At 39.4% G+C, this 12086-nt stretch overlaps 1 protein-coding gene across 5 annotated transcripts in view; it reads left to right on the forward strand.

Annotated features, from left to right (window-relative positions):
* Positions 1-2079: 2079 nt before the first annotated feature.
* Positions 2080-12086, forward strand: part of CEP192 (centrosomal protein 192) — a 79147-nt gene continuing 69140 nt past the window's right edge. For 3 of the 5 annotated variants that reach the window (XR_008464751.1, XM_054190616.1, XM_054190615.1), the window contains exons 1-6: positions 2752-3058; positions 3903-4025; positions 5646-5800; positions 7317-7363; positions 8904-9036; positions 10342-10496. Coding sequence is in view for 4 of the 5 variants with exons in the window: in XM_054190616.1 (XP_054046591.1) it covers positions 2889-3058; positions 3903-4025; positions 5646-5800; positions 7317-7363; positions 8904-9036; positions 10342-10496 (783 nt within the window). In the remaining variant the exon portion in view is untranslated. Of the gene's footprint in view, positions 2180-2304; positions 2702-2751; positions 3059-3902; positions 4026-5645; positions 5801-7316; positions 7364-8903; positions 9037-10341; positions 10497-12086 lie in introns of those variants that run through there. The other 2 variants (XM_054190614.1, XM_054190612.1) reach the window with 2 other exon arrangements.

The raw sequence follows: 12086 nt of genomic DNA on the forward strand, positions 1-12086 counted from the left end.
TGTTCTGGAATTCATTCCTAAAACAGAACAAACTGTTTCTGGGTATGCAAGCAGCGGAATACACTTTTGAAGGTTTAAGCCAGTTGTGGAATTTCTGTCTTAACCCTTTAAAAGGTCACTGCCTCTTCAGTACAGTAACTGATCTTTTACTTACCGAACTTCTGCTTGTACCAGGAAAAAACCACAGGGCTCCTAAGCAGCCATCAAGAAAAGCAAGGTGGCAGTGTCTAGATATGCTGCTGTTTCATAATGCTAAAAGTTTGTGGTGTGAGACAATGACACAGAGTCTGTCAGGTATGCCTCAATTACTGCAGTGTAACAAAAAGTAGTGTAAAATATATTAAAAGATAATTCTTTACATACACTATCCTTGGTAAGCCACATCTAAGGGAAAGATTGTTGCTTGCATTTTTTTCCTTTCTTTAATTTTGCTTCTGTTATTCTTTTGAAGCCCAGAATAACCAGTTATGGTAATAATAAAGCAAATGACAGCTTTTTGCAGCTTTTAATGCATTTGCTCATCGTTAATTCAGCATGGTCACGTTATTTTCCTCTGTCCTGAACAGGTATTATTATTAGATATCCTGACTAATTACCGTCACACTTCTTACTAATGAAAACATGCTGTTAGAGTTTCAGTGCAAACAAGTCACGTTTCCAATGGACTGGCCGAGTACTCTGACTTCAACAAATGAACTTATGTTGATTTTGTAGCTGATGCGTTGCCTTTCCCCCTGCCTGCCGTTTTGCATTGATGTCTCTCCAAACCAGGACCTTTCACTCCATATCCTTGACTGCCTGCCTCCACTTCCTCAGACTCACACTTCCTTCTTCACTCTTCTCTTTTGCTCCCATTATATTCTTCTTTTTTGCTCCCATGACTCAAGATGGTGAACTGTACTTCTGTGCAGGGTCTGGGCCCTTGAACATAAGCAGCAGAACCCCTAGGAAGCAGGAAGGTTATAGAAAGGCTCAGAAGGGGATGATTACAGCAGGTACTTGCAGTATTTCAAATGTATCTAGCGCTTTGTAAGGCTGCTGTCCCTTTTCTTCTTCTGAAAGACATGCATTATCCTGCATACTGTTTATGTGCTTGGAGCACATCTCGGATTGAACTTCCAGGGTGTACGTTTTTGGATCTTGTAGTACCCAGGAGGTGGCTTTGGGTTGGGTGGCTTTTTTTTTTTTGTTGTTGCTTGGTTTTGAAGATATTTGAACACAGTATGAACTTCTCATGACGCTGAGTGTGTGATTTTTCACTCTCATCCTAGCTTTTTGCAATCTCCATACCAGGAACACTGAAGAAGAAGTGCATTGTAAAAATGTCCTGGAACTACAGTGAATTTGATTTAGATGTGTCGATGTCGTTCACACGTACACGTATGTTTGGAAGGCATCCTGCTGCCTTCTCGTCCTCTACTTACAAAAAATGTAAAATCTATGCTTCAAAATTGAAATAAAATATTCTACGTACTGTATATAAACTGCACATTGCTCAACCTCATCTACGTGGCTCGTTCAGCGACAATACGACAGAAAACAAAGTCAGTAAGGTACACGATGCCTGTCGTATTAAGTAAAAAATGCCGCACAGGTAAATCCGACTAAAGCTTTTCCCTTTTTACAGCGCTGTGCCCCGCCCGGGGACGGGCTGGTCACACCTCACCACCGTCCCACCTCAGCGCCGACGCGGTGGCTCAGGGGCCGCCGCCGCCCCCCTAAAAGACCCCGAGCCGCTACCGGGGATTCGCACCCCGCCGGTCCGTAAGCAAATTCCTGAAATAACCGATTTCACCGCTCCCCTTCCGAAAACGTCCACGGGCAGCCCCCACGCCCGCACCGCCTCACAGCCTAACGGGCGGCGGGGCGGAGCCGCGCGCCCTTCGCCCAATCAGCGCCCCCCTCTCAAACTGTGCCCCGCCGGTGATTGGTTGGGGCTCTCCCATTGGTTGCCAGCGCGGGCGCGGGCTAGGCGAAAGTTTGGGCGGGTGAGTGGCGGCGGGAGCGGCGGTCCTGCGCACGCGCGGCCTCGCCCGCCCTGCAGGGGGCGCTGCGCGGGGCGGCGTGGGAGGGGCGAGGCCGGGCAGGGCGGCGGGCGCGCGGGACGGCGCGCGCGGCGGGGGCGGCGGCGGTTTGAAGTTTTTGGCGGTTGGGCCGCGGTTCCTCAGTCTCCTCTCAGGCAAGTGGCGAGGGGGGGGACGACACGGAACGGGACCCTCCCCTCGATCTTGGCCGCGGCGGGAGGGGTAGGGCCGATCTCTTCCTGTCTGGGGAGAAGGGGTCGTTGGCTTCGAGCCGCTTCCCCGTCCCGGTCTGCCCCCGGCGGGGGCCGTCGTGCCACCCCCGGGCCCCCACGGGCGTGTGTGAGGGGGGTGGTGGTGCCGCATGGACGGAGTGCCGAGGCGGGAGTAGGGCCTGGGCCTGCTGAGGTGGGCAGCGTTAGGCTGTCGCCTGGCGAGCGGCGGCCCGGGAAGATCGCCTCACGGAGTTTGTAGCTGCCCAGGTGCTCGGTACTATGGAAATGGAGGAAGGGCTGGCCGGGTCGAAGCAGCTTTACAGGCTAAATATAGGTTGGCGTGTCTTGCAGCGCCGGTACTCTTTAACTTGCAGGAGTGGTGCTCTTTTGAGAAAGTCCAAGAAGGCTCTAAAACTCGGTGGCCCCCAAAAGGCTTGGGGACAGAGGACTGGAAATCATTTTTAGGTGCGTTTGTGGATAAAGTGGGGCGATTGCCAAAGAATTTTGGCTGTGATGTATAAGTAACATATTTTTGACAGCATTACTGTGGCTTGTGTAACTGTATAGTTGTTCTGTTCCTGCTCTCAGATGCTGCTGGACCAGGGCTGATCGTGTTGCCAAGCAGAGTGCTATTTTAAGCAACTTGTGCAGTATGATGGAAGACGTAAGAAACATTGCCGATGAGACGTTTCCAAGCTTCTTGGACCATTCGTTGGGTAGCAGTGCGAGTGTCCTTTTTGAAAATGTCACTATTTCCTCAAATCCTGGCTTACCTGTTGCAGCTTCAACTGTTGCTAGGAGTAAAACGGGCAGTGGCAACAGGTGAGACTATCAGTTAATACCACTTAGTAATATAAAAACAATTGACTGGTTTGAAACATTCAGCTTTGGAGAGGAAAAATTCTTTTGACAGATTATTTGGTAGATGATAAAACTATTTATTAATCAGTAGCATAATAATCACCGTAGGGTTGATTGTATTAGCAGTGAAAAATCTGCATTAAATTAATACCTCATAAAGTAATTAACTTTTATTAAAATTACCCTTTAAAAAAGTAGTTTAATTTTTATACTGATGAGTTAAAAGAAACTTGATTGTTATCTTAACTCTTCAGCTTAGTATAATCAAGTTTTAAGTCATGCAGAGAATGATATATTTTTTACATGTGTGTTCTCTTAATTCTATTAATTGTTCATTTAACTTACCTGAATCTGGCTCATTTTAGTAAGGGTAGTGTAAAAACTGGCGTTATGGATACAAATTAAAATTTAACACGATTTATAATGATTTTTTCAGCAAGGGGTAGAGCAAAGTGTAACAACTAGAAGCCTTTGCTCACTTAACTGCTGTCCTGTGGCTTAACAAGGTCAGACTTCTATATCCTGGCTTTACAGAAGTGTGCGTTCCAAATAGGACAGCACTAGCCACTAAAAACGATAATGTGATATTTCCCTAAAGAACTACAGAAGACTGGAGAGGACTATTCTGGGTACATACGTGTACCTGTAAATACAGATTGGCTAGAAAATGCTAAAATATTCAAATAATTCTCCTTATAGAAGGTGAGCAGCTATCAATATGATTCTTTTTTCCAATTCTTTGGAAAATGGGCGGGGTGCGTATTAGAATGATTCTATTGTGTATTTTTCTTCCCCACCTTTACAGGCATTCTGATATCTGTGCATCCTATTTAGAAGGGAAATATTCACCTCCATCGGGATCTTCTCACAGTAGTAAGTCAGATCCAGAGCCAATGGGGAGATTTGCCCTCAGCTTTCGTGATGACATGTAAGTGAGATAGTTAAAATCTAATTCTGCCCTAAAAGGCGCATACCAGTGTGTAGATTTACATGCACTATAAGCTAATTATGGAATATGTCAGAATTTAATTGCTCAGCAGCAGCTTCTACTAGCGGCCTTTTGATGGCAGTAACTGGAGAGCTCTGCTGTGCATTAGCCTGTTAGTTTACAGTGTTTGGCAGCGTAGCCCGGGCAGCATTTCCTACTAGAAAAACTCCTCCATGTTTTCTGAAGAGGTATAGCGGCAGGCTATGCAGAAGCATCCCATGTAGTGCTACCATAGTCTGTACAGCCCTACATGAACAGCATTCTGATGTTTGACTAATTTGACTTCATGTATGTGACAGGAATGAATCTTTCAAAGTGATTTTTTTTTTCTTTTAAACTATGATGCTTTGTTTTGTTATCACACTAATTAAAAATTTCCTAAGCATGATTAATTAATTGGCTTATTTGAATCTGGCTTGTATTTACCTAGTTTACATTCCATAATGTAGAATTAAACTGATGATTCTTTCATTATGTTAATGAAAGAATGCATGATGTTCATATCATGTGTGTGAATAATAGTTTGCAGTGATTTAAATCTGTTCCAAGTAGGTATCATGCAGTTTGCATACAGAAAGGAACATCAATTTCTATTAAATTTAGCTTCCTTGTAGCCTCAGTGATTGTATTTTTTAGGAAATAACTAGTATTAGTGAAATAATTTACAGAGCGTTACTAGGTGGTGGAAGCGTTGGAAGCTGTGGCAAAGGCTATTCTAACCAAGATCAAATTTGTTCCTACTGTTCTGATAGAAACTGCAATGTGCGCCGTTTTTACTGATAAAATTGCACTGTAGACAGCATATCCCTATAAAAACAAAGACTCCCTCTCTTAAATCTTATATTCTGCTTCTTGATTGCATTCAAGTAAAAAAAATACAAAACATGGAATAATTGCGTTTCAGACTTTAGAAATATAAATAAAACTGACATTTGAAATACTGAAGGAAAAGTACGGTTCAGTTCACTCAACATGGAAACTTTAACATCTTACATGATTAGCTTATCCGCCTATGTGGAAGTCCTATGAAACCAGAAGTGAAAAATAACTTTCCCACAGAATTATAAAAGCTGTTATTTAACAGAACTATATGGAATGTCAATAAGTCATATTCTTGATGATTTAGTCCCTAATTTAATGTTAGAAAAGGCATGCTGATACTGCGGATTTAGGAGAATCTTGTCTAGGGTTTGACTTGCTCTCAAATGAGTCGTGGAACTTGCCTGGAATAGACCCTTTTCCCATTGATACTTTTTCCTCTTTTTACAGGAATGAAAAAGAAACATGCAGGAAAAAGTAGAGGCATATGTTCCATTAAATTTCACTATTTATTTCACAAATTAGATTGTTAAACTGAAGCCCTTGTAATCTTGATATTTATTCCTTTACAGCTAATATACAGGTCTGTAGCATCTGTGTTAATGGGAACGGCTGACTTCCTAGAGCCAAAGGAATTAAAGGGAGAATTTATCAAATCTTTATATATAGAGATGTTGTATACTGGTGTTGATCTATATATCTCATTGAGTGATTTTTTCATTGAAGTAATTCTCTTTCTAGGGAAGTTGCTGCACGAGTTAAAGAACCTCAGCCAACTTCTGTTATTTTGAAAGAATCCCGCTCAATATACGGAGAGCAAGATCAGAATGTCATTGAGCATTCAAAATGCAGTCAAGATACCTTACTTGAGGTATTGCCACCTGAACGATTGGAAGGTATTAAAATTTGAGAAAAATTGTATACTTATTCTCAGTGTAATTAACTTTTTATGCTATAGATGTTTTCTCTTGACCCTTACGCTGTTTTATGGCATAGTGTAAATGGATTTTGAAAAATAATCTCTTTGATTTGAACAAACTGAAAACTGAGAAAGCTTGTGGTTGACATTGTGTTTTTAGATTTGTCCCCAAAGTACAAAGGAAGACAGGAAGCTGATGAAAGTAATTCAGATTCCTACTAGCATTCTAATTATGGTATTTTATAGAAAACATTAATTTCAGGAACTTAACTCGTGGAAAAAGTGGATGTAAGTTGTTTTCTACACCTTCTCTTTCAATAGGCTTAAGTCTATGAGATTATATTTTAACTGACGTCTCGTTTCTTGCCCTGTTCCAACCTGTAGTAGGTGATCTTTAACTGCAGTTATAGAAGCTGCAAAACTGCATGCATTAAAAAGTAGTCTGGAATACTTGCTGTGAAAACTATGCTTTTTTGAAGTTAGAATAGAGGAAGCAAAATAATGTTACGTAACTTATTTTAAAAGTGTTGCTATTGATATTAAACTTGTTTAGGTTTTTTTGCTAATGCCAATCCTGTGATTAAATTCTGCTCATTCCTTAAAATTCAGTAAATGTACTTAGTAAATGTATACTTCTAGTTGTTACCCTTTTCTGAGCTTTATCTGAATATTTGCATAGATTTTCTTGAGGTTAAGTATTAATAATTTAATAGAGTACATGTTCAATTAGAAAGTATTACAGTTGTAATATAAATGGGCCCTTATAAAACACACTTGCTAACAGTGAAGTGTTGACTTCAGTCACTTATTATTGTAGTCTTGAGGAAGTGGCAGTAACTATGGCAACAAAAATCATGATGCTTTGGAAAACTGTGTCTACCCAGTGTTTGGGCTTGATAGTGCCTGACCGTTTTTAGTTAGTTGGTTTTAACTTGTTGTTTATTCGAGGCTTAGGATTCTAGTCTGTAAACCGCTTTTTATTCACCTTATTTAAGAATTAGGAACCTGTTTTGCCAAAATCTGTATGTGCACGTCTAAAATGTTCTCTGTCTTGTCAAACTTGCAATTGGGTATAACACAAAGATAAGTGGAAGATGCTTACAAGTGATCCAAAAGAACAACTGAGCCAACAGGTGAATAGGAACAAGTGTTCTGTTCCACTGTTGCAACTTCTGCTAGTGCAACCTGGGACCCCTTACTTTTTTTGCATTGCCTTGTAGAAATCCTTAAGGCAGTAATTGTCTTTCAGAAATTTTACAGTTTTACGCCTGATGAAGCCCTGCCTTTTTAATTACTCCCAGATACTTTTCATCACTGTTATGGGAACACATAAAATTTGGTATTGTCATAACATGTATGTTTCTGGGTTATTTTTGTGGTGTATGCCAAGACCTTCAAGAGGCTTGTTTTGCTATCTTATAGGATAGTCACATTTAATATTATAATGTAAGAACATAATAAAATACTGATTACACTACGTTCTTTTGTTCCAGATTTGTCAACTGGAATATGTGTTCTTCCAGACAGTAAGAATAACAAGGTGAAACCTTTTCTAAATACAGTGAAATTAAAGATTTTCTAATATTAATCTTATACTGTTCTGCGAGAGGAGGAGGGACGGGATTGAACTGTGTTTATTGTCTTATGTTGTGTATCCCTTAAGTTTCTAACAGCGCTAGCATGCTGAATATGTCATGCCTCACTTTGTCTCCTTTGTGCAGATCACTGAACATAATTAGTACCATGGGAGCATGACTCCACTTGATCTTTCTCAATTGTGAAACTTGTTCACTGCTAGCCTCTGCTGTCTTGTAGTTCTTTATCTGTGTAAGGACCTTACATTTTATTCCAATTCTAGTTTAGCTTAGTGAAAAGCCTTTTAAGGAGCTTCTTGGAATACTTTTGGAGTAGGCAATATGATTTGACTTGCCCCTGTACTTGTTAATTACTTTGAGGAATGTTAGTTCGGATGACTTCTTCAGTGTCCTTAACAGTAAAAATTGCACCGTTTGTAAGAATGCAGTTGTCGTCCTGCCTCTGGGTTTGTTTTTTTCCTTTTTTTTTTGTTTGGTTTTTTTTTGGCTTGTTTTTTTTTGTGTGTGTGTGTCTGTATGCCAGAGCTAGCAAATAGCTGCCTGTATTGACAGGTAGGGCTGTGTTTCAGCTGTTTTTATCTACTATGTTAGGGAAGCTGGCAGTTATGGGCACAGAGATACAAGGCAGACAGGAATAGGAGGTCTTGTGGCCTTTATGGAAAATATGCCTCAGCCTGCAGCCAGATGCTGTACAGTGTGTGCTCCTTAATGTGTCAGCTGGTATTTACTGAATTGATTTAGTTTTCTTTCATTTGATTTTTCTAGGGTTTTTCTAGGGGGTTTCAGTGAGTTGCAGTTGAATGCTCACAGGGTGTCACCCAAAAACCATAATTCAAGTCCCTTTCAAATTTTTTACTTTCTGAACTTTGACTTTTTTGCTGTCTGTCAAAGGTGATCTGTTTATCACAAAGATTGTGAGACTAAATCCAAAACAGACAGTACATCATGCTGCTTTTAAAAATCGTTCAGGTATATAAAAGATGTAATATTTACAGTTAGCTAGATTCAGCTGAAATACTACTTTATGAGTAATTGAGTATGTTCATTTGAAGAAATTATCAACAAAGGGTTGGTCTGGGTGTATGATTTCTGAAGAAGCACTGTTTTAGCAGCACAGGAATTGAGAGTTGTCTTTGTACTTTTAAGTTGAGATTGCAGCTTAATGAATGGGGGGACAATTTTTTTTTAAGTGTAAACTTTAATGCAGTGGTTCAGTATCTTATTTTTGAGTTTTTTTAACTTTGCTGTCATTCAGATGTTTTTCCTTCTTTCCACTTTGATACCTGTATTTCTTGCATGTACGCGTCTGGAAGCTAGCAGGCAAAGTCCATTGGAACTAGAATGTTTGCTGGGATAAGTAGGAAAAAAAAAAAAAGAGGGGGGGAGTTTTGGAATATTATTAACCTCCGTAATTGTTTATTATTAACTGACTTTATACAATGGCTAGGAACTCTAGAAACATTTCTGTATGGATGCTTTTCACAGGTTGGCCTGCGTGAACCTACTGAAAAGCTGATAGAAGGTGAAATCTCAAGTGATCATCTTAGCAATAGCCTTTCAAGTTTTTTGGAAAATGAGAAACTCTCATCTCTTGCAAGCTCAGAAGAAGATTCCACTGGTAAGTGCATTTATAACTCTGGGTTAGCTTAGTCTAAAATTCCGACGCAATGTTACTGTATTCTTGAGAAGAAGGGTGTTGTTTTACTGAAGCTTTTAGGAATTAGGAATTAATTATTAGGAATATAGGATTACGCTTGATGAAAAACTAGTATTAGGAATACCAAAGAAAACTGTGTTCATTGGGAAACTATTTTAAAATTGTAATAGGAGTAGGTGGCTATGGAATTTGTGAGAGAGAATCACAGTGGGAAGCTTAATCTAAAAAATTAAACAACAGTCCTCAGTCACTGTGAATCAAAAATACAGGTAGAAATGTGGGCATTCATTTAATAAAGTGGTAACCCTAGCTACATTTTCAATTTAGATTAATAGAGATAAACTTTTATGATGAACATGTGCAAGCAGTTAGAATTAACTTTTACTTGAGTTTCAGTTCTCTTTAAATGCCACATATGTACAGTGACACCCAAGTCGGAAGTCTAGTTTACATGCAGGGATAAAAGTGAGAGTTTGAGTTCTGTATAAGTAAAAAAGAGTTTTGAAATTTCTGTGCCCTTCCAGTGGCTGTTGCTGAAGGATGACATGCTCTTCTTTATTAATGCAGTTGACTTTTCACATAACATGAAGGATGACAGGGTATGACCTCAGATGCACCAAGAATGGGGAAGGCAGAGTGATAAATAGTTTTACTGCTGTCTTGAGATCAAGCAGCCCTGCGTTCAAGAAAGGTTACTGTATTTCTCCCTGTTATATCTACAGATGTCATGACTGTCTTCTGAAGTCTTTCTTGTTGCATAACATCACTTTTGCATTAAGCGTATAAGAATGAAGTTAATAGAAAAATTGTGTCTTGGAAAATTTCTCACTTGGCAAATAGGAATAATACTGTTCTTAGTAATGGCACTTTGTTTGCCATTGAAGTATAGAACTATGCTTCAGTCACTTTCTGTGACATGTGAAAAAAGTTACATTATTTTAATTTATGAGTATGTATACAATTTGTTGGTTGGAATGTGGTTATGTGTAGATCATGTGAAGGAAGATGAGTCATTGATAGCCTAGGAGTTAACATGCTAGCTTATGGTCATCTTGTTTTGTTGTATATCGCTAGTCACGGAGTAAGACAATTACATGTTTTTGTGACCCAATTATTTTAAGGGAAAACCAAGATGATTCTGCTCTGACTCTGTGAGTGTGTTGTGAGGCTCAGTGTATTAAAAATTATGGAGTTGCTTTGGTAGTATGTCAGGTCATATGAAAGGTCCATGAAAGGTGAATGGGATATTTTCTTCTGTTTCACTAGATGAGGATATTGATGATGAAGAGTTCTTTGATAACCAACTAGAAGCCTATTTTGAGCAGATGATACAACCAGAAATGACAAGAGGAGCCAATGACATACAGAAACTCTCAGAATGCTGTGCAGCACTGAAGCTTTCTGAAAATGGCTTGTTTCAAGTAAGTTTAAAGTAAAGTTAAAATCTCAGCGTGCCTGATGGTCCTTAAACATGGTAGCATTATTGAGGGTTGTCTGCTAGGTTTTACTTCTTTCCTGACAAACGCAAATACTATCCAACGGGTAGCCTGTACAGCAAAAGATTCTTTTTAAATTTAAAGGTAGCAAATACAGCTCTAAACTAGAAACAAAGCCGTTTGAGTGAACTTCTAACTTTTTCTGTTCCCTCTGCAAGGTTTTTCTTGGGGGGGAGATGGAAAAACAAAAAGAAAAGGAGCTAGGTAACTATTTTTGTATTTATTTTCCTCTACCTTGTAGTGCAGAGCTAGCAACTGATTCATCTGCTTTTTACAGGAGGTCTTGCTGTTTGTGATATAAGGTGGAATTAGATATGTAGCTGGCTGTCCAAAGAGGTGTTAGCCAGGAAGGCCTGCAGCAAAGCTGAAGATTTTTTTTTTATGGTGTTTCCTTTATTCAAGTCTCAGTTCGGGTTTCCCACCCTTTTCTAACCCTGCTCCTTACACTCCTCTTTGTCTTGTGTGCAGCCTTCTCCTGATAAGAACCATATACAGTCAATGCTGTTACTCGATCTTGCAAAGGGGGAAAAAAACCCAAACTACTAAACTGTAAGACTGGATTTCTGTCCCTTCTCTGGGATGATGGAGACTTGTCCTCAGAGAAATCCTGTAATAATATGTCATTAATATTTCCTGAAGATGGGTGTTTCGTGCTGGACTACTAACTACTGCATTTCTTAATCCTTATTACAAGAGTAAAAATTGCTTTTAGAGTTTCGAATTGTTTATGCTGGTCAGAAATTATTGTACCTCTGAAGTACTCCCTTTAATGCTTTAAGGTATGAATGTTTCTTAGACACCTTGCTTCCCCTCTCAGCTTCCTAGTGGTGGTTTTTAGTGTCAGAGATTGTAAGATGTTTGTAGATAAGCATTTGGGATCCTCTCAAGTCCACTAAAGGAAATTATATCATTGGTAGCTAAGCTGAAGCCTCTACTGATACTGTTGTCTTGTGATGGCATGATTTTAATTTTGATTACTAGCAAAGAATTTTTGATGAAAGATAAATCTCCATAAGAAAGCTAATGCCCGTAAAATGCCTGCCTTACGCTGTCCCCTGCAGCCTGAGCAAGCTGGTCAGCTGAACTGAAACTAAGCCTATCTTTTGATCTCACTTGTAACTTGTTTCTAATATCCAGGAGATGGGCGTTTGTCTGTGTAGTAATTGCTTAATTTTAGTCTGATAGTTCTGTGACAAAACTACTTTCACTAGTTGAACTTATTGCTGCTCTTAATTAGAGTTACAGTTTTAACTGCAACAAAATTCAGAGAACAGAATGGAATTTTCTTTTAAGACATTGATTAAACTTATTGAAAAGGAATTTAATTCACTGCTGACAAGAGATTCTGGTTTATTTTTTGTTTCTGTAACTATTAAGGTAACATGCTGGCACTTATTTTCTATCATACAACTCGTTTATAAAATCTTTTTGATCACTGCTTTATTATCTTGGGTAGCAATTTCAAAAGTTTTATTAAGTGTATAATACCACAGAGACTCGTTTTTCCAGGAGAGT

This window comes from Rissa tridactyla, chromosome 2, assembly GCF_028500815.1.
Source record: "Rissa tridactyla isolate bRisTri1 chromosome 2, bRisTri1.patW.cur.20221130, whole genome shotgun sequence".
NCBI lineage: Eukaryota > Metazoa > Chordata > Aves > Charadriiformes > Laridae > Rissa > Rissa tridactyla.